Source organism: Sebastes fasciatus, chromosome 2 (genome assembly GCF_043250625.1).
Source record: "Sebastes fasciatus isolate fSebFas1 chromosome 2, fSebFas1.pri, whole genome shotgun sequence".
Classification (NCBI taxonomy): Eukaryota; Metazoa; Chordata; class Actinopteri; order Perciformes; family Sebastidae; genus Sebastes; species Sebastes fasciatus.
In genome coordinates this window covers 19,923,067-19,948,426 of record NC_133796.1, presented here as the reverse complement: position 1 = coordinate 19,948,426, position 25,360 = coordinate 19,923,067, and the positions used below count along the sequence as shown (strand labels likewise).

The following is a 25,360-nucleotide window of genomic DNA, read 5'->3' as shown; positions in this document are numbered from 1 at the left end:
TTGCCCTCACATCTCGTTTGCAGCTGTTAATCCTAAATGCTGGCCCAATTTAAAAAACTGTTGTCCCCATTAGTCACTTAGACACAAAAACACAGGGAAATAGGGTCCAGATTGAAAAATACTGAAGTTACCCTTTAACTTCTAATTCGTGTTGGCACTTGGCAGGAGGTTGACAAACAGAAAGACAGATAGACAGACAGGGTGGTAGGCAAACAGACAGACAGGTTGACTGGCAAACAGAGAAAGGAGACAACTTGACATTTTGAATTATCATACTCTATTTCCTTCACCAAGCACTTGACACATTGCTGGGGAGAAAGTGACATTTACCCTTCAGCTACATGTCTCTACTTGGTTAACTATAGTTCCAACACAGAAAACTGTTGCTGTTCGATATGACAAGTCCATGTAAGAGAAATATCACAGATTCAGAATGAAATCATTTTATACGTTGAGAGCCCTTGCCTCCTACCTGCAGAAAATCTTTCATGACCCCGGCATCAAGCTGAACTATTGATTGTGAAATGTCATTTTGAAATGTCAAAACATACATGAGTGTCAGACACTTTTTCTCAGTTGCTTAAACACAACTATTTTGGGGGTAGTTTTCACTCAAGGATGCAGCTTTACCTGTTTTGGTAAGCTATTTTCATACAATATACTCTGTATATCTGCAGTACATTTGAATAAAATATACATCATGTACACAAAAGTGCTGCTCTGGGAGGTTATGTTGCTCAGGTACAGTAATAATGTGGCCCTACAGACTGGTGTGGTGATTCTGCAGATGCATTGGTGTAGAGGGATGGTTCATAATTCCAACCAGTGGCCCTGCATGTTATATTATTTAACAGATTAATGCTCTTACACAAAACCATTTTTTTCTGCCTTGTAGACTGTGAATGTTTATAAAAATGTGAATGAACTTAGGTGCAACAAAGGGAATCATGCCAATTTCAGATATCAGTGAAACTTTGCTAATAAGTGTGAATGAAAGCTGGATCTTTACCAGTCTGCTGTGTATTTACACCTACAGTAGAGCTTCTGCTAGTGTTATTTACACTGCATTTAATGTCTTCAACATCTGGAATGTGATTGCTCTTTTTTGTTTTACCTCACTCATGGTGGTGTTACAATGCTCCATTGCAGTTAGACAGGTATATGTTATTTTCATTAGATTGACTCTAAATAATATTTTTCCTTGTTTTTTACCTGACAGTCTGATTGACACTCCGCTGGTTTCCAGTAAGGTGACGTTAACTCTGCCGCTGGTAGCGTTGAACCCAGTGACTGTAAATGTGGTGGCCTGTCTTTTTCCTAGATATTCGTAAAAACCGCTCCACTCAGAGTTTGGAGAGAACACATCCACTGGAACTGTAATGGAGACACAGAAACAAAAACAAGAAGAAATGCAAAGCTTGTTTAAAAAAACAACAACTCTTCGAACACTTGGAAATATGACTTATTCAAAACTCAGCAGCTTCAGTATTCTCGCAAAAGACTTTGGTCTTTTTCTCTGGTGTTCGTCTCTCTTCACTGGCTCCCTCTAAATGCATATATTGATTATAAGATCCTACTTCAAACTTACATGGTATTACATGGTATTGCACCTGAATGTTTTCTATGATTTATTTACTTTGTCTGAGCCTTCATCTTATAAATCTGAAATGAGGCTGCTTGCTGAGACAGAAGACCCTCGTAGTCAACACTCGATACAACCTCCTACCACAATAGCCATTCCTCTCTGGGAAATAATCCTATTTATTAAAAAACAGTATGATGAACAGTATTTTAAAAACAGCATACCAAGGAAACATGTAAGTGCAATAAATATATACAGTTTACAGTACACCTGTGGTTTAAGTACTAAAATATGTGTTGTTGTTTATTCTTCATACCTCGAATCTTGTTCTTCTGGATATCTGACTCTCCTCTGCTTTTGGGATTGACTTTCACTCCAACTGAAACATAAAACAGCATAAAGTTTAGTTTAGCTCACTTGATGGTAAAGCTTTATTGACACAATATTTGATAAATATAGGGTTGTGATTAGATGACAGAACTGAGAAAATGTGATAAGTATTAATGTAGAAAATTCTAATCTAGTAGCCCATTACATTGCCATTTGTCAGTTCTGGGGCTCCACAGAGAAAAAGGAACCAACTGGCAGTCTATTTCCTGTCTGGTTATAAACCTGATTGTGTTGTTGTCATTCATCACAGTATTCACAGCCATCCGCTGCTTCTCTTTGAGGCTAGATAGGGCCATGAGTATGTGATTTAAAAAACAAAACAACATCACCCCAGCATTCATGGTACGCCTGAGGCTGATTTACGAGAGCATAGCAATAATATCAGGGTGATAATCTGTATTTATCTTAAACCATATGGGATTATGACATGCAGTTATGATTCTAGGCTCGACATCAGCCCATTTAATACAAGCAGTGCATTTTAAAGATAGGATCTGAATACCTTTACAGAGCGGTGGTTTACCCGACCATCTCCCATCGGTTTTGCAGGTTCGGTGCTCTGATCCCCCGGCCAGATAGAAACCGTCTTGACAGGTGTAGATCAGCGTATATCCCAAGGTAGGGAGATCCATAGATCGAACATCAACATTACTGGGGGTCTCTGGCTGTCTGCATGAATGGGCTGAGTGACAGGGAAGAGGGAAATAAACAGAGTTTACACCGACATTGCGTTCTTCTCCATGAAACTAAAATAAGTATGTGCGAGTAAAATGCAGCATAAACAGCAACAAAAAACTCATCAGTAACAACAAAACAGATGATTTAACACACACTATGATAAGGACAAATACTATTAGTACACAGATATAGTTATTCCTTACCTATGCACTCGGGTTGAGTCCCACTCCAGGTTAGGTTTTCTAGGCACGTTCTTGTGGTCGAACCAAGGATGTGATAGTTTTTGCGGCACTTGAAGGAAACCTTACTGCCAACCTAAATGATGTAAAAGCACAATAACAACTCCTCTTTATCCGCAGCTTCTTAAGACCTGCCACACTCAGCATTAAAGCCGTAAATCTAACAAAACATGAAACAACAAACAAATACCTGCTTTTATCAGTTTGTCTCTTTTAGTGGATGTAATATTGTTAGTCCTGTATAATGTGGGTGGTAACCCCCTCCTCTCTTTGAAGAGATGTCAGGGGAAATATGATATCTGGATAATATCCAATTATACCTCGCCAAATTGAAGGATTTGCATGTTTGCTTAAATTCCATTAAGACCAATATATTCCATCAACAGACAGTCTGGTTTCTAAGACGAGAGAAAACATTGCTGCTTTTTGTCATCCGTAAATTCTAACTTTAGAAATCTGGGTGCCGTTTTTACCAGACCTTTACTTTTGACCTGCGTGTCAAAAAAACAACAAAAAACGTCTTCTTGTATATAATTAAAGGATGTCTGTCTTCTTCCAACTGTAAAACTATTGTGCAGCCAACCGTCATGTCTGTATTATAATGCATTACCCTTTATCACAAATGACAAATTTCTGACTCATTGTTCTGTGTATCACGGGGTTGGATGGACCTCCTTACATTTACAAAGAAATAGCCATTTCAAGTTGAAGCTTCCAAACTATCTCACATCTCTTCTCTAATTTAAATCTAGTAACTACAGTACACAATCCAGTAACTACTTAACCTTAGATATCCCTATACACACTAATGTTGGTAGAACTAGTTTCAGGTACTATATGCACCTTTTAAATGGCATGAACTGCAAACTGTCCTCAAACTAGAGTTTTGCATTCCCCTGGGATATTTTAAAGCTGTATTATCTGATGTTTTTTTTTTTTTTACAATTCTTGTTTTTAATTATTTTCTTATTGTGTAGTTGTTTCTGTTTTGCTGATTGTGTTCTTGTGAAAGTTTCTTCTTCTCAAGTCGTTCTTAGAAAAAAGATCTTAATCTCAATGAGACTACCTGATTAAATAAAGATTAAATAAAATAAAATAAGAAAAGTGTTTGATTGTCCCTTGTTTTGCAACTGAGGAACTTTGCAAACCTCTCAGATTGAGTTTAATATTCATTAATTTAGTTATGCTTACATTATTGCAACTTATTTTGTACTTGCCTTGGCGCATCCTCAGATCACTTAAAAGTGGTAGAACCCCGCTGCTATTTTTTGACATGGTATACTCATTTTTACTTTATTTAACGGCTCTTCATCAAGTTTAGATTTTAAGCGTATAAACTTAACCTACTTACCAACTGCAACTGCAAGTTTAAATTTAATTCAATGATCTTTTTTTATCAAAATGCACAAAATGGACATCATCAGTATCTCTAAATTTGTCTTTTTGGACAAGTTTAAATTTAATGTAATTTGAAGGATTATACAGTTGTTTTACCAAGTATACAGTCAACTGTATACTTGATTTCTCACCTGAAAGCCCTGCCCCATGACCGGGATACCATAGGCTGGAGTTCCTGGGTCACGACAGTTGTTGAAGGCTGGGTCTATACACACACACACACACACACACAGATAAACATTGAGCATTATAATATGCACTCCCTTTTTTTATAATCATTTTCCAAGTCAAAAAACGCATTTTGATATTTCAATGTAAGCTTACCGGTGTTCTCATCAAAGACTTTCAGCTACAGTGTATAATATCATCAACTTTTACTCTCATTCCACTAAGAGTGCAGCTACTTGTATTAAGTCATCGCAAAAGTATTCAGAGCCTCAGCAGTATCACAATACATCATATTCTAGGAACTTAGCATACAGTATGTTTTGTGAGTAAAACATTCAACTGCAAAGTAACCTGAAGGTACATGAGTCAGATAAATGTACTAAAGTCGAAAAGAAAATACTTCCCTTTGAAATGTAGTTGAGTAAAGATATGAAGTTACTGAAGTAATCTATTACTACTGCAAAAATGCAATACCGTTGAATAACAGAGTAAATGTTCTTGGTTACTTTCCACCCCAGCTAGAGCTTCTAGTACTTAAAATAATGCGTAGGAAAAAAAAATACATCATACAGCAGCATTATTATGAAAGAAAAAGGAAGAAGAAGAAATTCAATACTGGTCAGAATACAGTATGGATAGCTTTTATAGTAATGCACTGTATGACAGATATTTACAGCAGAGGAACATGGCCGAAAGTCTGTGATGGCTGCAGTGTTGCTACAAAGCTGCTTTCTATGTCAGCTCTTACACAATAACTCAGCTTCTCCCTTGTGATTCCACAACTTGTTCCAAAACGAGCTTCATGCTTTCAAAAACCTAAATTTCACTTCAAAAAATGAAGGGCTGCTTTCCGAGATAAAAATCTTTATAGAAATCAAATGCTGGCATCAAAACTATAAACTTCATCTATTGATTAGATAGTATCTTCAGCTCTATGCACAGGAATACTAATGCTAAAATGTGTATAAGAGTGAGTACAAGTAAGCCCCACAATCTTGTTTACAATAATTTGATTTCACACAATTTTATTCATAACTTCATGACATGTTTTCTTTTGCAGTAAACAAAATGTCTGTTTCTCGCAATTATAGAAAGAGCATAATATGTAATATTTCAAATATTTACATAAACATGTTGTCAATATATGCAGATTTTTCTGTGTGTGATGCAGAGGGGTGTAAGGTTGATGATTATGTTATTCACTACTTCCTTCAGAAATGAGCACAAAAAAGCTTTATGCTTTGAAAAAACAACTTAATTCAAGGCAGAGTATTTTTAAAGCTTAGAGATGCAACATATTGTAACATCACACCACAGTGTGACACTTCTTATAAAAAGTTAATGTGGTATAATATACAGCTTAAGTCTAAAGCTAACCATCATCATGGAAGTATACCGTTAACATTTTGAAAATCACGGATGTATAAAGAGAACTGGATACAGCATTGTAGGCGGGCTCCCGTTCATTTCTTATGAGAGTTGCTCAGTGGCTCATGAAGCCAAAATAGCTCGACTGCCAAGTGATAAAAGTACCCAGATCTTCCGGCAATCTTACGCATTATGGGGAACATAGAGCAGGCACAGTAGCGTTCCCTTTAACTCTGCCTCCCAGTCCTTGGTCAGGCCTCGGTCAAGTCATTCACATGAACAGCAGCACGAACATAACTCGGCTATTACAGCATTTTAAAAACGTATGATTTAAATAAGGGCTTTTTAAGTGTTTGTTCTGGGAGGTTGATTTATATCAAAAAAATGTATCCGCTGAATTACAGACGGCTCTTTCCCAATGCAAGTCTCTGGGAAAAAGTATTTTTGGGCCCAATGGCATCACGTGACGCACACGGAAATTGTAGTACCACCGTTTGGCCACTAAGAAAATGATTCTTCAAAACCCGGCACTCTTCCTGGAGGCTTGTTAAAAACTGACCCATACACTTGCAGTATGTTTGAGGGCAAAAGTTACAATTTCTTGTGGTGGTCTTTTAATTACCTATACAGGCTGGTTGTTGGCCACTCCACATCCCATCAGCTTGACAGACTCTGGATGCAGAGCCTACCAGCAAGGTGGGGGTATGGCAGTAGAACCTGACTTCTGACCTGTATAGGAAAACAAATATATTGAATCACACACACAAAAAATAACAAAAAACATGTGAAAAAGAAGTGACAGGCAATAATAAATTACAGCTTCAGTGTTTCTACTTTATTATTTAAGTGTAGTTTGACGTACATAGGACAGGTTAGGTTGTGATATGTACGACGTTTCTGCTCTTTATCTTCCTCTCTCTTTGTCTACCACTAGAGCTTTGGCCTTCATGTTTTTCTTGTTTTTGCTCACAAACCAAAATCTAATTTGTCCTTGCAATGTTTCAAACTGACACACAGACACAGGGGCCAAAAAATGCCTTGAAACATTTTTTTAGATACACTTTATCGAGTCAACATTTGATAACCTTGGGTGAACAACAACACTTCCCCAGGTGGTTTCACAGTAAAAACAGAGTACATCCTTTATATTAAAACACATTTATTGTGACGCACATGCAGCAAGTCTTAAGCTATTATCAACAGCATCTTTATGCATCAATTTTAGTTTACAACAGCAAATGCCACTATCCTGTTTGAGTGACCAAGCCATATCATCCACAGGACGTTGCTGCAGTGACAAAAATTCAGCCACAGGCCGCCACAAATTTGTACTATAATTTTAATGAAGTACAGGTGTCCTTTCTGTTGTTAATACAAACAAATCATAAATAAACATGAAAAACAGTGTCTGTGTAAGTCTGTGATTGCTATATGTAACCACTGACCTGTAAGAAAAGATGTTCCCCTCTCTGAATCCACCTCCAGGAGAGCCTGGATCGCCACACAGGACAGCTAAAATGAGAAAACAGATACAGTTAGGACTTCTTCTTTGTTTGCTAACATCACTGAAAGGGAAACAGTGACGTGCATCAGTTATAGATTATAGGTAGCGAAGGCCAGCGAACTTACGCAAACACTGTGGGACGTCTCCTGTCCACGTCCCGTTCCCCTCGCAGGTTAACACAGCAGGAGTGGACAACTGGTAACCGTGGAAACAGCTGTAGCTAACACTCGAGGCCCATGAATGGTCGGTTCCTTCCACTTTCCCATGGTGTACTTGAGGAGGGGGTCCACATTGGATCACTGAAACACACACAGATGTAAAAGATCACCTACTGAAGATATCATATAATGTACATTAACACAGCTCAAAGGACAACATGGTGGTTCAATTTAAACTGCTGCCTCATGAGCATGAAGGTCCTGTGTTGGAAGCTCTGCTCAAGTCCTTCCTGTGCGCACGCGCGTGTGTGTGTGTGTGTGTGTGTGTGTGTTTGTAGTATTTGCATGTTCTCTCCACCAGGTGCTCGGTTTCCAAATACAGCTGTTAGCTGTGACTGAAGGTGCATTTCTATTGGATTTAATTCCATCTGTTTTGCCTTAGCTTCTACAGTACGTAATATCCAGTATATTGGATGTACACTGACACTGCTCTTGCACTGTAGCGAGCAGCAGTGGTGCCGTCATAATCTATTATTACCCGTCATTTTAATTTAAATTTTTTAATGATAATAAGAGATAGGCCTATTTAAAGGTGGAGTCTGTAATCCTAATCCAATAAACTTTTATGAGTATGAGAGCAGTGCAGAGCGGCAGCTGTGAGCTAGCCAGTGGGGAATGTTTAAATGCACTAACATGCACTAAAAGTACACGCGGCCGGCCCGGCTATGTCAACAAAGCACAGAGAAACTCGTATTACAACACACACAGAGGGAGATTGATTTAATTCTCTGCTCAAGTAGACATTACTTCTATATAACTTTATATTGAACAATAGTTGTATCGTTATAGAGAACATTTAAGTTATGGCCGAAAAAGCGTGGTTGTGCGTTTGTGAGGTCACAGTGCCCTTCACCTTTGACCACCAAAATTTAATCAGTTCATCCTTGAGTCCAGGTGGATGTTTGTACCAATTTTAAAGAAATTCCCCCCAGGCGTTCCTGTCTGATATATCGCGTTCACGAGAATCGTACAGACGGACGGACAACCCGTAAACATAATGCCTCCAATCAAGGCTGTCACCGGCGCGAAGGCATAAAAAGTGCTTCCTACAAGGGACTCCCAATAGTATATTACAAAATGGTTACAGATGGGAGGCATGACATCAAGTGAAAACAAAGAACAGCAAAAGCAATAGACAGCCGTGCTCACCATATGGACATTTACTGTCTTAAAGCAGGAGATGACCAAGGTCACCAGATTTAAGTTGCTTAACCAAAAAACACACCATGTCCACTCACCATATGGACTGCGAGTTTCTGAAAGGGCATTTGGGGCTTTGCATTGTCTGTGATGGCATTTCTACTTCCACTCTGGTGATTGGGAGTGAATTCACCATTATTGTGTTAATCTTGTGTCAATATTCATATTAACATTATTGTGTATTTTTGTATTTTCATGGCTTTCATGGCAACATTGTGTTTTGGAAACTTTCATGCCAATAAAGCCACTTTGAACTGAATTGAAAAATTGAGAACTGTGATATTGTTTTCCTCAAGTCTGCTAAATGAAATGCTGGCAACATTATTCACAACACAACTTTTCCATCAACCTTCTGCTTTTGAAACGCTGTCCTACATTGGGGATTTTAGGAAGAAATACATATTAATACTTGAGACTCACTACGTGGGCTTGCTACAGTATTTATGTAATGCCAATGATTCATACAAACCTACAGCTACTTCGAAAATTTCATAACTGCTGGTGTACATAACCAATGTTGATATCAAATGGGGTTCAAATCGATTAATATGCATTAAAAAAAACATCTGTTATTTACAGAGAATGGAGACTGTGATGAAAACATATTGTTTATGCGTAATAAAGTTACACCAGCTTTGCAAGATTTTAAGAAACCCACTGTGTGCACGGTTGCATGCACCTGTGGGCGTGTTCTGCTCATACATTAAAGTGTGTTGTATGAGCATAGACGTCTGTGCGTATAAATCCATAACACCCTGATCAACATCAGTGTGCGTGTGTGTGCCTGAGTGTGCGTGTGCCTAACTCCCTAAGATAATGATAACCATCTGCATGGTTTCAAACATCTAATAAAGTCAGTGTAATTCTCATCTAACCAGGAGACAGATGGTTTCACGCTCCATTCACTCAGCTATGATGATATACAGTGCACACAAGCACACACACACACACACACACACAGGGAGAGAGGCAGACAGACACAGACACGCAGACACATATATACTGTAGATGCAGCAATAAGCACATGCTGAAATCAATTTATGGACAGAATGTAGTAATATAACAAGTATTGCGTCAACAGTAATACTAAATATACACACCATATGGACATCTTCCTTCTCTCAATGTTTGACTATTCCCTATTTCTGTTTTTTGTTTTGCTCCCTCCATTCTTGATTTTGTCTCTTTTCTGTTTCTCTGTTGCATTTTGACCAGTCTTTTGGTTGCCGAAGTGCAATTAACAAAAAATTGTTTTGATCTACAAAAAACATCTTTTGTTTGTAACATTGCGGTTTCTAGGCAACTGCTGGGTGCTCGCAGCAAACTAATCAGTTGACTAATTCTGTCTTTGTATGTCAATAGTGTCCTGGAGAAGCCTTGCATCTCCCCGAAGCCATCCTCCCAGGCTCACAAAAAGTGTTTCATTTTCCCATGTTGTTTTTCTTCACTCTACGTGTTCGGCTTGCTGTTAGTCCCATAAAAAAATCTCCACACCTGCACACAAGACAATGCCGAATCCAGTTTCTTAAAGCTGAAGTAGGCGAGATTGGAGCAAATGTGATTTAAAAAAGTTATTTTTATAAAACGGTCGCTATATCGTGACAGTAGTACATGAAACAGGTAACCTGAGAAAAATCATGTGCCTCTGTGTCCTCCGGAAGAAAACAACCAGTCAGAGCTGATCTGAGGTCTGCTCTCCAGCTGCTGTCTATGAGAGCCGGCTGTCAATCACTAGCGAACTCCGACCAAATGGTCAAACTAGGCCGCGCTGATCAAATATGAATCAATATCATGTTACATTAATGCCTATTTCTCGCCTCAAATGTTTTCAGAATCATCTTGTAGTGCACGGTTAACTGTAAAATGAGAAAGTTTGTGACGCCGCCGCCATTGTGAAATCTGGTGAAGGAACGCCAAGTTCTGGTCACATGACCAGAGCACAGCCAATAGGAAACGCTCTCTCAATGAAGTGGCCTGTGATTGGTCAAAGTCTCCCGTCACGGGCTAGATTTTCTAAAACCTGAAAACAGAGCCATGAGGAGGTGCAGAAGCCTAGTTATCTCTCAGAACACTTGAATTACAACATACTGAAAGGTTATTATGGAATTTTTGCCCAATGACGGCAAAAATATACTGCCTACTGCCACTTTAACGCGTGCTGTTCATCACTTTCCGTTGTGTGACTCCAGGAACAATTGCTGGTGGCTAGCCGAGAGCTAACGGGGATTCAAATTAAAAATTGAATGAGTGTTTTCTAAAAAACAGCTTTGTTGTCAGGGATCAAACTCCAGCTGTCTAAAACTAGAATAAAACACTCGTATTGACTTGAGCGGTTAATGTTCCAGAAACAATATTTCTGCAGGTCTTTGATGCACAAACTGCAATTGAAGGTTTCTGAGCTCTTTTATGTTCTCTTTGTGTCTCCCCTTTGTTGTGAATAGACCAGGTTGGCTTCACGAGTCTGGAGGAGTAACTCTCATCCCTGCTTGCTTACGCACCTCTGCATTTCACTCCATCACTGCGATCATTGAATCCTTTCCATCTCCGAACCCTTTCTTCTTTCCTGTCACGTCTCCACACTCTGTTCTTTCTTACACTTTAGTCCCCTGCCTCCTTTTCTGTCTTCCTACTCCCCCCCCCCTCAGTCTCTCCCTCCAGCACTTCTTCTCTTTCTCACTGCACCTTTCTTCCTCGTCCTCCTGTCCCAGCTCCAGTCCTCTTTTACCCCTTTCTATTGCTCTCTTGGTCTCCCTCTCACACCATGACTGCTCCTCCCGCCCTCCCTTTGTCTTTTAGGTATATCTCTCTTGGCGCAATTCAGCCAACCAACACATTTTATGGGCTTAATCCCTTTTCTCACTGTGTGTTTACAGGTTTGGGGCAGGTATTGATTTGCCTCTCTTTGTTTCTCCCATCAGTCGCTTCCTCTCTCACTCACTTCTCTGTCGCTTTCCCCTTGTAGCTCCACTGATGGCTCATCACATTCTCTCTTTTTCCCCTCTTCATTCACCCACTTGACTCTCCCATTTTCTTTCTTTCTTAATCTCTGCGTTACTCTCTCTTTGTGTCTCCTCTCTTTGTTATCTGATGTTTTCTTCCACTACACCTCTTCATCCCTCCCTTTTACTCTCTTCCTTTCTTTCCCTCGTTCCCCTATGCCTCCTCCTCATTACTTCCCTTGCTCAATCTCTCCTTCTTCCTCACTTGATTCATTCTGCCTGTCAAGTGACACTTTAATGGCTCACAACTCCTTCTTCATTCAATACGTTTCTGTGTGTGTGCATGTTTGTCTGTGTGGGAGGAAGCTGTTGTTCCAAAACAGGATCAAATGAAGACTTTTTGAATTGTTTGAAGTGGGAGAAAACAGAGGGGATGGAAGCAGGTGCGTTGAACAAAAACATGTGAACAGAAGAAGTAGAACCTAAGGAGGAGGAGAAGAGTGAGATGCAAAGGAGGGCAAAGAAAAAAAGACAGAAGGGGGGAAAAAGAAAGAAAGAGATTGAGTACTTCCTACCGGTATCTCTCCACTGTTTCTCATTCTTCCTCTTTCCTTCTAATTTTCTCTTTTAAACTTCCTGCCCCAGTCTCACTCTCTACCACCTACAGTATCTTTTTCTTCTCTGGCTTCCCTCTCTCTGCATCACTCACTGGTTCCCTCTCAGTAGCCTCTCTGCCGGCTTTCTCAGTTTTTTCATCTCAGTTCAAAGCCTCTGCAACTGCAGGAGCCAGCAGGAGATTTTCTGTTTGTGGGAAGAAACGGCAGGGAGGATCTCAGGAAACATTCCCTGTTACTGTTGTTGAGTATCATAGTCTTAACTCTAAATACGGGCTGTTGTAAAACTCAAACTCATTCTATTTTAATGCATTCTTTTTTATTTTCCCCTTTGTGTTTGTGAAGAAAGAAGGGTTTCAGAATATAAACCCTGATTTAACATCCTGTTATTGTAAGGAGCAATGTTAATCTTCCCTTGGCCTCTTTCTAAGGTATTGTTAAAGACACAAGCTGTTATTTTAGTGTGCCAGCTCACATTAAAGTACTATAATTGTTCTTATTTAAAGGTGCTAAATTCAATATTCAGAGCATTAATGTAGCAGCAAATAACTATTTTCTATGTAAAGACATAGAGAAGTAATGTCTACCTGAGCAGAGAATGAAGTTGCTCTCCCTCTGTTGTAATCTGAGCTTCTCTGTGCTTTGTTTACGTAGCCGGTCCGGCCGCGTGTGCATGTTAGTGCCTGTGAGGCCGAGTGTGTGTGCCCCACCGCCGTCGCTCTGCACTGCACTCATATGGCGGTTCTAACTCACACAGGCTCCGCCCTCTACTGGACTCTATGGGTAATACTCTCCTCCAATCACACACACGCATTTGCCCACTGAGATTTGCATAAACGTAGCTGGCCAATCAGGACGTGCCAACCGAATACGTGCGTCTCCACAGTCTATAAGGTGGCGTCCCGCGGTGCCTGGCATCCTTTTCTCTTCAGCGATCGGCGATTGCCCACTGACTGCTACATCTCCATGGATGGAGTCGCCGCTACAAGAACCTCGCCATTGCCCGTCGTGCCCCGGACTCATCGCTGGGATGGATCTTCACGACACCTGCTTCCTATGTGTCTATGTCTCTATCAGTACACATTTTGTTCAAAACTCTTTAATAACCAAATTACTGAGTCTTCAATTTTGAAAAAAAATACTATGACCATTTGCTTGTATTTTAATGTATTTGTTTGTATGTTCTTAATTTTAATGTGTATTATTCATTTTTATTTTTGATACGTATATCCACCTTGTTTTGTTGTACGTATTTACAATAACTAAATTAAATATTATTCATAATATATACTAATAACCACATTTAAGGCAAGCTTATGCAAAATATGTTTATGTAAAAAAACATAAAATTCTGTCTAATATAAATCAAATCTATTTGGTGTTTCCTGACATACTGTACTGGAGAGAGAGATAAACTCTAAAGTTGCTGTTCTTGTCCATTATGACTTTGGAAACAGTTATTTAGGGTGCTACTTCTTCTGACCTTTACAGCTGGGCTTGGTTTGGTTCCAGGTTCCATCTTTAGTGCAGCGCAGAACGCTGTGTCCACGTGGATCCATCAGGTTACCCGGATTACAGCGGTAGGTCACCGTGTGGTTGAAGGCAAACTCTCTTCCTAGATAGATCCCATTGGCTACTTGGCCCGGATCTCCGCAAGTGATCGCTGAAGGAGGCGAGAGAAATTTCACAGGACAAGTCATGAACACAGTATTTAGAGTTGTTCCAGAAATCCTGCAGTAGTGTAGTAGTGCACAAGGCCAGTAACATTTTTGGACACATCAGTCTTATATAATCTTTTTACTACTACTATAACTCACTGTGCTTTCTAGCATAGCCTGGAAAAAAGCTTTTACTTGCCTGCCCCTTAACCTTGTCCTCCTACTCAACTCTCTCACAGACTGCTTTCCTTGAGTTTCCTGAAGCACATCCCACCTTCTTTTCATCCTTTTCCCCAAACCTTTGTCTGGCTCTGTTTAACTATACAAGTAGAAATCTCAGACATAACAACCTTACCCATGTACAGGCCTGTACCTGCACAGCAGCAGGTTGCCCAGTCCATGAACAATTTATACGACTGCTGGATCACTAAAAAACACCACCATGCAAGCACCAACACTGATACCATTTGCAGTAGTACTTGTATTGCTATAGCTAATGAAGCTGGCTCGACCGTTGCACATTTTTCCTAATAATGACTACACCCCCTGCTGTTACCACTAATAATAACAACAGCAATAGTAACAGTAGAAGAACTTTTATTAAACCTATCCTACCAGTGCAGTCTGGGGGTTGTCCTGTCCACGTCCCATTTGTTGTGCAGTGTCTGTTGGTCAGGCCTGATGTTTTGAAGCCGTCCCAGCACGCATAAGCCACCGAGCTGCCGAAGGTGATGCCATCACTGAAGACAATTCTGCCGTGTGCCGGGGTGCCAGGGTTACCACAGGATACAGCTGAGAATTGAGGAAATATTAAACAGCGGTGATTAATCATAGTGATAGTATCAGTGTGACAAATGTTGTCTCCCCGTCACTCAAGGCTGTTCAGCTGTAGGCTGCAATGATGAGCGTATCACTGGAGTCAGCGAGAGATAACATAAAATATGTCCTTGAGGTAGTGAGGCTGATTAATAACTAAAGGTTGTTGGATTGATTCCCAGCTCTGAATGGCAGCTGTGCAGTATTCCAGTGGTGTGTGCTATAGGCTGGCAAGAGGCTGGTGATACATCTACAAACATGAGGTCTGCAAATATGTGTGCGACAGTCAGGGTTCAATGTTAATGTTTAGGGTAAGAAATCCACTTGCAAGTAAATTTTGACTTGCCCCTATACAAATTGTTTTATTTATTAACGGTTATCAAACAACAACGAAGACCAAAGTTAATTGCCAATGTCTTGTCATCTTTATTCAAGTAAATTAATCTTTTGCACACATCCTCTAACGCCACCCAACAAACTCCTGTTCCCAGGATAATTGAAATGCTCGTTTCATGCTTCTGCTCAGAAATTTAGTTTTTTTACCTGCCGCCATTTTCTCATGAGTGCCCGATCGGTAGTGTGCATGTTCAACTCTCATCAGAGATGAGAAGGAAGATGGCTCACTCCTTAGCTACTTCCATCATCAGCTCCGGTCTGATTATTTTTTGAGTTGCTAGATTTACTCCGCCCAACGTGGCATTTTACTTGTCCCAGGCAAGCAGGTAATCCTTATTGTTGAGCCATGACAGTGTTTTAAATAAGATCGTCATGACCTATACAATGTGTTGTTCTCACAGTGAATCTTAGGGCTTCCCTTTTGTTCTTGTTAGGGATGGGTTAGGATTTTCAATTTTTCGAATAGTTGTTAAATTATAAAAAATCGACTAGTTTATGTGACTATTTGTCCTATTTTAAAAAAATATATATATTTTCCCTTGTTTTAACCGTCGCAAGTGCTGGTAGTAACGTTACTACCGGTAAAATGTGTTCACAGTGATTTCCGAATAGTATTTTTGCTTGGAATGCACATCTCTAGTTCTTGTGGGACAAGACGTAGTAACAGGTTTTCCTTGGCAAATCAAAGACATCCTTAGCCGTCTTTGTTTTTGAACCACTGCTGGTCTGCTAGATTGTAAGACAAAGCTGTCTTGGAGGACAGAAGAATGCAAATGGTGAAGGACTAAGTCTCTAGTCTAAACTAGTGATCCATCGATCTCAAGTTTGCTGGTGCAGCACATTCACAAAAGAGACAGGAATTAGCAACCAACCACAGCACATTTCACTAATAAGATCATGACAACTGACAGCCTTTAACAATCAAACACCCATTGATGGGATTCATTAGTTAGAGCCCTTAAAAGCCCTGTCCAAGAGCGTGTGTGTGACAGAGTGTGTAGGTGGAGCACATCACGTGTGTGCGTGTGTCTGCGGCAGCTTACTGTTTGTGTCTGTGAGTGTTATCAGTATATACGTGCTGCGAGCAACAGTCTCTGTGTGTGTGTGTGTGTGTGTGTGTATGGATTTCTTTGTGTTTGTGTCTCAGTGATAGATGTCTCATCCTTTCTGAATCAGCTTTTAACCACTATTAGCTTAATGAAAAACAACTGTAGACAGACATAAATAATCAGTGTTGCGCAAACACAACGCTGGCGCACACGCAACAGAGACACACACCTCTAAGGTAAGACTAGAGGGCTACAGTTTGATGTTAGTGATTAAGTACATGTAGGCAAACAGAGGCTCCAAATAGAGGGAAAAAAAATCAATATCTCATTGTCATACAGCCTCAAATCCAAACAAAGTTGGAAAACTGTTTAATAGCTTTGAATGAGATACCATCTGAAAATATTGATTACTGGCATGAAGAAAAATCACATTATGGGTTTCTATTAACATTCTGAGAGATTTTTCGAAAACAGTTTCTAAGTAGTAGCGTTTATAAAGGGATAGTTCGGGTATTTTGATGTGGGGTTGTATGAGGTACTTATCCACAGTCAGTGTTTTACTTACAGTAGATGACGGTCAGCGCACCCTGACACATAGTACCAACATAGGAGCAAAGCAATGTACTGCCGTGGATGCGGCTGGCACCAACATTATGAATTTGAATATATTCACCGCTTCATCTTGCCGTCAGACAGCCCTTTCCGACGGGGAACTGAACTGAAAGTGAAACTTATCTATGCTCTCTTCAAAGCCGGCAGACACCGTTGTCCTCACTTTCAGTTCAGTTTGCCATCGAGGAATATAAATATAACGTACACTTAAACGGGTATACATTTTTTTAGGTGGGCCTTTCTTTTAGGGTGTCTAACATACATCTTGCTGCTGGCCCTGTCCACAGCACTGTATTGCTTTGCTCCCGTGCCAGTACTCCTATCGATTTCTCCAAGCTGGGGGCATCTACTATAGGTTCATACACTGACTCTGGATAAGTACCTCATACATACCCACCTCAAAACACCCAAACTAGCCCTTTAAGACTGGCATTACTTGACGTGACGATAACGTGAATCAGCAGATTAAAATTATTTAACAAATTATATGGCATTTTGGTATAAAACGGTTCAAACAAAAGATGCAATTTAGCAGCCAAATACATGTATTTATGTGAATAGAGTAGATCTATTACTGATTTCTCATTTAAGTCAGTGTGACCTTTATGCAGAATACTGGTGGTGTTTTGAGTCACAGCCGCACAATAATATAGAAGAAAACACTGAAACATATGACTCACTCTTCCACTCCTATCCACTTAAATTACGCTTAGAACAGCCCATCTATCTAACTGAATCTAAAATCTGCGTCATAGTACAATGAAGTTAATGTCAGCAGTGCTTTATTCAGCCTCTCCAACATAGCTGGGAATAGGGAAGGTAACACAGGCAGCAGCTTAGGATTCCAGTGTCTCTACAACACTATGGGGACCCACTTTAATTTCCCCTAAACCCCCATGGGTTTAAAGAGTGTCTTTGAAAACTGCTGTTGTATAGGACGCACTTTATTACCGCAGCGCTGTGGAAGATCCAGCTCAGTCAGTTCGGAGTGACACACTTCAATCTTTTGTATCTGGGCCACACAGATACAAACATGCACACACACATAAACTTGAATCTTCATATTTTTTTTTCTACAAACTGCTACTTCCATTAATCTCTTACATTATGTGACCTTTTCCTGTTGAAATACATATATGGTAAAAGGGCACTGTAAATGTTTTTGTGTTGTGTGGCAGTGAATTACAGACTGCAGCGATTAGATGAAAAACCATCTTAAGAAAACATATACTGTACATAGGACACATTTAACTATGAATTACATCCATCTATATGCATGCATGTACTGTAATAGCAATGTGTAAGCTTTGCTTACAAAATACATATAATGTACAATGTATGTAATGTGATTTAAACTATGTTTGTAATGGATTACCGTATGCTACGTTTGCTTATCGTCACCAGCATGCCAAGTAGCCTGATGCTATTGTATTCTTTAAAGCCAGGATTAAGCTGTTTAACTTTGGAGGCTGATTTATTTTCACATAAAATGCTGAATAATTAAGTACATATGCCACAAATACACTGTGGGTTTATATCAAATCTGCAGTGCTTCATTTTACAGCAATGTTTATTTTTATAGCAATGTTTCATAGAATCTGGGTTGGGACCCAAAGGTAACCTCAAATGAGACAGCATATGAAATGTTGTCAAATCTAAGACCCTTGTATAAAGCAAGCAGCAGTTTCTTTTACTATAAAACAGGGTCAATAAAGGGTGTATATAAAAAGAATATTGTGTACGAAAGACCATACATATCTATTTTGACTTTAGGAGAAATTCAAGATATTCAATTCTATAGAACCAATTAGAATTAAAAGTGTTATCTCTGAAACATAAAGGTGTTTTGTTTGCGGTTGTAAGTGTGAGTTGCAGTGTAGGTGTCTAATGACTTTTATTCCATCTTTCAGTACAGTCAAATTTTCACGTAGACTCATAAGTCACGTAAAGTCGTTGCCATGTTCACCCACCTTGACAGACGGCCTGTGTGCCGCTCCAGGTGCCGTTGTGAAGGCAGGTCCTCTCGGCTGAGCCAATCAGACTGTATCCTGCCTCGCAGCTGAAACGCAGCAGGCTCTTGGTTTTAAATTCTTCCCCTCCCAGACGGACACCGTGGGGAGGCATCCCTGGGTCTCCACAGATTCCTGGACTTACACCTACAGAGAGGAAAGAGACATTAGGTTAATGTACCAAACACCCACCAACAGCCAGACACGTCCACACAGTCCTGAACTGATGAGACCCAAACATAGAAACACATGTAAACACATAGAAAATCCAAATACACTTGATACAGTTAATGTGAAACCACAGCTGCATTCAAGTGATGTCCATTAGTCTGCTGATACGTTTTAGTGATTTTATGTAGGTAAATGGTAAAACACAGAGCTAAAAGGTTGTCTATAAGTATAGGCGTGCATACACACTACAGGTCAACGACATCAACTAAAAAGCATTTGTGATGTTAGTCATCTCATAACCTCTGTTGCAGAAAATGCACGACTATTCCGCCTACTCAGTCTTTCATATACAGTGACACACACATACTGTACAGTACACGCACATACCCCCCACACGCAAACCCTGTAGAGCTGAACTTTGCATTTCGGCTATACCAAATTGTTCTAGCATTAAAAGCACTGAGCGTGTCACAATTTTAGCAGCTTAAATTCCATCGGTGGGGATTTGTGAGTTTAACAGGGTACAGCTCCAAATGCAGCGCCTTGCATCTCAATGAGGTCTTCAGCTGCAGGATGGATTCTGTCCTGCTGAGCGCTCTTTTTTTGTCGCCAGCAGAGTAAAGCTATTGCATTTCAGCTATTGAGACAGTTGATGCTGAGTTTGGAAAACGATCATTTGTAGTGTTGTAGTGTTGTAGTTCTGCGTAAGCCTACTGTAGAGCAGCATTTACAAGCTGAGAAGTGAACAAGGCCTCTTCCACATCATTTCCCCTGCCCGTTTCTTACACATGCAGCTCGAGCCAGGTTACTTATAGTAGGCCCTCAGTTTATTCTACTAACACATTATGTCCATTTCTCTGTTTTTGTAAAAGAATTGATTGCTTTGATAATAATAATGACATGTACTACTTTCTCAAGAAAGCACTAGCAAGCAAATTAAAAAAAGCTGAAATGCTTTCTCCCTCATGTAGGTGGGACAGATTTTATTTTTTTGCGGAGCAAAGAGGAGCCATGTGCAAAGAAGGGCAGCATGGTCGCAGAGTGGCTAGTTATCAGTAAGCTAGAAGGCAAGGAATTATCATAGACTGTATAAAATATGGACGTAGTCTCTGTGACATCACCCGTAGGTTTCTGGAAAGCCGTTGTGAAGCTCAAAGTGGGTGTCTCCGGCAGTCACCATCTTGGCAGTGATAACACAGCCTAACTCCTGGCTGATCCAAACATGGGCAAAGAGGTGGATCGTCGGTGGAGCTGAGGCGGGCCGGGTGACGCAGCAGAGCAGACAGCTAGCGTCCTGAGACGGCACCCACCTGTCACTCAAAGCGGCCACGTCCTTAATTATGCCTTACTTTAAGCCTTAATATAATTTAAACGGGTGAGTTGTATAACCCCCTGTACAGTTGTTATGAACGGGGAAATTAGTTATAGAGACCAAAACCATTTTTTGTACGAGGCTGTAAACATGCTTATTTCTGCTGTAAAGTTGGGCATTTTAACATGGAGGTCTATGGGGATTGACTTGCTTTTGTGAGTTGCAAGTGACAATTTGAGGAACTGCAGTTTTTGGCATTTCCACGTTGCTTTCATTTTCCACTTGGTAATTATAATCTAAGCTATAAACAGCTTGCTACAGTTTGTCAGTAAATGGTTTAGCTGATTTACAATTATAATGTATTTTCTGGTATGTTATGTTATTTACTTATATATGGAATTGTGGAAACCGCAAAGTCTAGCCCTGTAACACATGCTCGTGAGGCTAGATTTAGACCTCAGTGTCATTTTATTGTGATACCGTTGTGAAGAAAAACCTTCAGCTATAGAATGTAGTGGCCTAGTTAACAGTCTACCACTGCCATGAATACAGTACATCATACCCACTGATCTAACATCAAAAGCAAATTCAGTTGAAGAAACGGGTGCTGAAATGTAAATGGGAATCTTAAACACAGGGACTGTCAATCATATCTACCTGTCAGTTCTAGTTAGTGTCTGCTGGAGCAGCAACACACTTTCTTGCTCACTAACTAAGAGTTTTTATTTCAAGCAATGCATTTTTGTTGTAGCTTTTATTTGTATTTGGCCTGTTCTATATATAGTAGCTACTGGTAAGCTTACTCTGGCAATTGTTTTGATGGCTGGAGGAGATTTATAAATATACACATATAGTAGCTATGCGTATTTGTTTTTTGCACCAACTTCATCAAAAAGCATTTATTGTAATCTCATGACACACATTTCCCTGTTGGCAGTCTCAATATAGATGCTGGATTATTGCTTTAGATTTAAAAACACAGCAAGCACGCCTCCTGTTTTGAACAGCCTGTATGAAAATGCATTACAATCTACGGTCTGCTATTCTACCAGCTGAAAACCACTAGGCATGCTTCAGTCAGTGTGCCTTTACCAGTGCAGTATGGTGGCGCGCCGCTCCACGTGGCATCCTCCTGACAGTGGCGAGTACCGTTGCCCACCAGCACCCCTCCAGGCAGACAGGAGTACTGCAGCACTGAACTGTACGTCCAACTGTGGATTCCAGTTACTACCGCATTAGGGGGCACGCCCGGGTCACCACAGGAAATGGCTACGGAGACAGTGAGAGATTGAAAGAGAGGGTGTTAAGTGTGTGTGTGTGTGGGACTGCATCCAACTATAGATTCCGGATACTACTGCATTAGATGGTGCAGCTGGGTCATTGCAGGAGACAGCTACAGGGAGAGGGTGACAGCAAGGGAGGGGGTTGAATAACAAGTGTCTTTGTGTGTGTTTGTGTCAAAGTACACACACAGAAAATAGAGAAAGAAAGAGGGTCGTGTGCACCACATCAAAGACGAAATTCAATTTGTAATTTACTGTCCAAAATACACAGATAAGCAGATAAAATATTCATTAAGTGTGGGGGAAAAAAAACAAAACATTTTTTTTTTAATCTTAAATTTTCTTCTTATCTTTTTATATCCGAGTTTTAAAAACTTGTGATCTTTTAGATAATAATTTACAAGACATTTGTTTTACAAATCTGTTATCAACTTGAATATTACACAGTAGGTTTCCTTTGCTTACCTGTTTTTATCCTTTTTCTTTTGGCATTTTTGCCTTTATTTGATGTAGAGACAGTAAAAGTGGGGGGAGAGAGCATACATGGTATTCTCCCGGTTTCATGCCGGGGTCATAATTCTCCCGTATTTCTCCCGATTTATGGCATTTTTCCTTCTCATTATCTCAACCTGTTTCTGGCACTGTACCATGTGTATAAGCCCTACTGTTTCCACCCGGACAACAATAGAGCTACACCTATATGTCGTTTCACAGCGGAAGAGAGCTGCTTCTGACCGCTTGTGACACAACACGGTTTGAGCTGCGCTCGCCGCACATCACAGCGTCCAAAGTTGGACTTTGCGCAACGTAGCGTAAAGCCGCTGTGGCTTATTGCAAGCCATTGGAAATAATGGGTTTCAGAGCGCAATGGCGTTGAAAGGACCTTCAGTCAGTGAGAGCTAGAGAGTACTGAGACAAGCAGGGGCAAAAATGAATGAAAGAATAACAATTGCTATACCAGAGATTCACGCAAGTTCACACCAGAGGGGCGAATTATTCAGTTTTCTTTCCTAAGAATTAAAAGTAGGCCTTTTTTAACAGAAAAATGCTGTTGCAGTGTACTAATTATTTTGTTATTTTCATTCTTTAAAAGTCACCGGAATGCAGGAAACAATGTCTCTGAAAATCTATTTTTTTTCAGGAGGACCCCGAGACACTTTGGTTTGAAATACTCCCTATTTTTGAGGTCTCAAGGTTGGCAAGTATGGGAGAGAGACGTGCAACAACAAAAGTCCCCCAGCTGGAATCAAACCAAGGACGTTGCAGTTATGTGGTATGCGCCTTAACCATTAGTTGCACACCTTTTGTAATTTTATCAAATAACTTGTACATACAGGTGCACACATGATTAAACCCCAAACTGCTTTGCTTGCACTGTATGACAGTATATAGTCATGCCAGTAAAACGTATGTTTACTGAGTTTAATTGAACAGCTTGAGAGAGAACCAAAAACTCATCTCAAATTAAATTCACTTTAGAAAACATAAGAGTCTCTCGCCCTCTCCTCTGTGTAGAAAAACTAGTAGAAACCGTTCAACAGAGTAAAAGCAATGGACATCAGTGAAAAGATCTTCTATTTTTTTTCTTCAATTTAGGAAAAATCTACGTTTTACAGAGCACACGTTTCTGGAGGACACAGATATGAAACTGCTCTTGATTTTCTATTTCTGCCAAATGACTGGTCCTCCGATATCTCCCCTTACCCCAAATTGTATAACTCCATCCTCTCCTTGCCCTCAGTCATCATCCCTCTCCCCCCAATTTTCCGATAAGACCTTGTTTCTCCAATGTAATGCTCGATGAACAGACACCGGCGTCTCACCAGTGTCTGCCCCTCTCTCCCTCTCTGTCTAGTTCCTCATCTCTACCTCTCTGTTACTGTGTCCTCGTTCGCCTCTCTGTGCTTCTCTCTCCATCTCTGAATCAGCCTCCTTCTCTCTATCGCTCTCCACTTTAATCTCTATGTTTCCATCGCCCATGGTAGCTCTCTGACAAGAATGCCTATTGCCCTAAGAGACACATGCTTACATTTTTTCTGTACACACACACACTCGCTCAAACCTTTAAGCCTCTTTCTTTCATACTCTTGCCCTCTTTTTATGATTACTTCCCTCCCATTTTCTCCCTTGAACCCTCTCTTATTCTCTCAGTTTCTCATTCGCTCCTCATCTTCCTCCCAGTGGCTCTCCAAGCCATTTCACTCCTCAAATGGCTTTTCCTGACAAATATAAAGAAAAATAAATAGAAAACCACCTGCCCAAGACTCCCTGTGTTCAGCATGACAAACTTTTGCAGACATTGTTTTTTGCAGAATTCCCAAAAGCTGTAACCTGTTCGCAATAGGACAAACCTTTTCATTATAGGCCTATACATGTCAATCTATTGTTCGTTCTGTCTCATTTGTCTCCTAAACTTATTTTGACACTTTTTCTCTCAATTCAAATAATTCTTAAACTGTCTGTATTTGTCCATCCATACCTAGGCAGCGTGGGATTGGTCGGTCCCACCGTCCATCATGCTGGCATGTGAGGAGCGCAGAACCCAGGAGGTAGAAGCCTCGTTTACAGTGGATTGACACAGTTACACCGTAGCTGAAGACTTCTGGGTAACGTAGGCCAGACTGGCGCACACCATTCTCCACATGGCCGGGGTCAGAACAGTTTACCACTGTAAAAGAGAGCAGAAGACACAGTTAGGATCTATTTAGATTTATTTAATCTTTATTTAATCAGGCAGTCTCATTGAGATTAAGATTTTGTTTCGCATGAGAGACCTTCTTGTCACTGTCGCATAAGAATACATGCTCATTGGGGATCTGTTGTTGGGTCTCTACATTACAGAGTACGGTCTAGACCTGCTCTATATGAAAAGCGTCTTGAGATAACTTCTGTTATGATGTGACGATTCACATGGATATAGATGGATATATAGCAGATTGTACAAAGACAACTAGTAATCAAATACTACAGTACTGAAGAGAAGAGAAGAGAAGAGAAGAGAAGAGAAGAGAAGAGAAGAGAAGAGTCAAACACTTCAAAAATCTTCCTTAATTTGGAATAACTATCATTCGGATATTAAGTAACACCGGCATTCACTACTCCCTTTATAATAGACAGGCAACAGTTTAATTTAAAGCGAGCAGTAAATTGCGATTTTGGACTCTCATTAATCATCAGCCTTTTATATCATCCCTGCATTGTCGGATTAATAGTGAAAAGTATTAGATATACCATGGATGCTATTTAATCATTCCATTGTGGGAATTTTTTAGGTAACTATGTAAGGAGTATTGTACAGTGAACCGGTCATTGTTGTGAAATAAACCCTGACAGGTTTGCATCGGGGTCCTGCATCGCCCTGAAGGGGTTTATTTCATGTTAATTATCCTGCTTATTACACAGCTACTTACTTAATAAATCAATAATTTGACACCAAAATGGTCCTACAGAGTCCGAGATCAGAACTGCGTTGTTAACAATGGTCTGTTATACATAGTAACGGTCTGCTATAAAGCAATAACAGACCGTAGAACGCCGCAGAATAGAGTATTCAGCAAAGCCGTGTAATAAATAGTGCATACATTTCACACTCAGAAGGGCACACTCAGAGCACTAAAATAAAACTGTGGACAGTAAATTTAGTGCGCTATTCAGTGAATAGGAAGTGATTTCGGGCACAGCTAAATGAACCAACTCTGAACATGATGTGGCTGAAATTTTACAGAACAACCACCAGAAAACAGGACATATTTGGGT

The 25,360-nt window shown here is 40.2% G+C and overlaps 1 protein-coding gene across 3 annotated transcripts in view; it reads right to left on the bottom strand.

Annotated features, from left to right (window-relative positions):
• Positions 1-25,360, bottom strand: part of LOC141754265 (CUB and sushi domain-containing protein 1) — a 467,652-nt gene that overhangs the window by 12,132 nt on the left and 430,160 nt on the right. For all 3 annotated transcript variants that reach the window (XM_074613208.1, XM_074613217.1, XM_074613228.1), the window contains 13 exons: positions 24,084-24,272; positions 21,414-21,590; positions 18,800-18,985; positions 14,572-14,748; positions 13,782-13,961; positions 7,453-7,626; positions 7,269-7,335; positions 6,446-6,552; positions 4,419-4,492; positions 2,854-2,965; positions 2,475-2,654; positions 1,899-1,961; positions 1,213-1,374 (listed from right to left, as the gene is read on the bottom strand). In XM_074613208.1, coding sequence (XP_074469309.1) covers positions 1,213-1,374; positions 1,899-1,961; positions 2,475-2,654; positions 2,854-2,965; positions 4,419-4,492; positions 6,446-6,552; positions 7,269-7,335; positions 7,453-7,626; positions 13,782-13,961; positions 14,572-14,748; positions 18,800-18,985; positions 21,414-21,590; positions 24,084-24,272 — 1,848 coding nt within the window. The remainder of the gene's footprint in view (positions 1-1,212; positions 1,375-1,898; positions 1,962-2,474; positions 2,655-2,853; positions 2,966-4,418; positions 4,493-6,445; positions 6,553-7,268; positions 7,336-7,452; positions 7,627-13,781; positions 13,962-14,571; positions 14,749-18,799; positions 18,986-21,413; positions 21,591-24,083; positions 24,273-25,360) is intronic.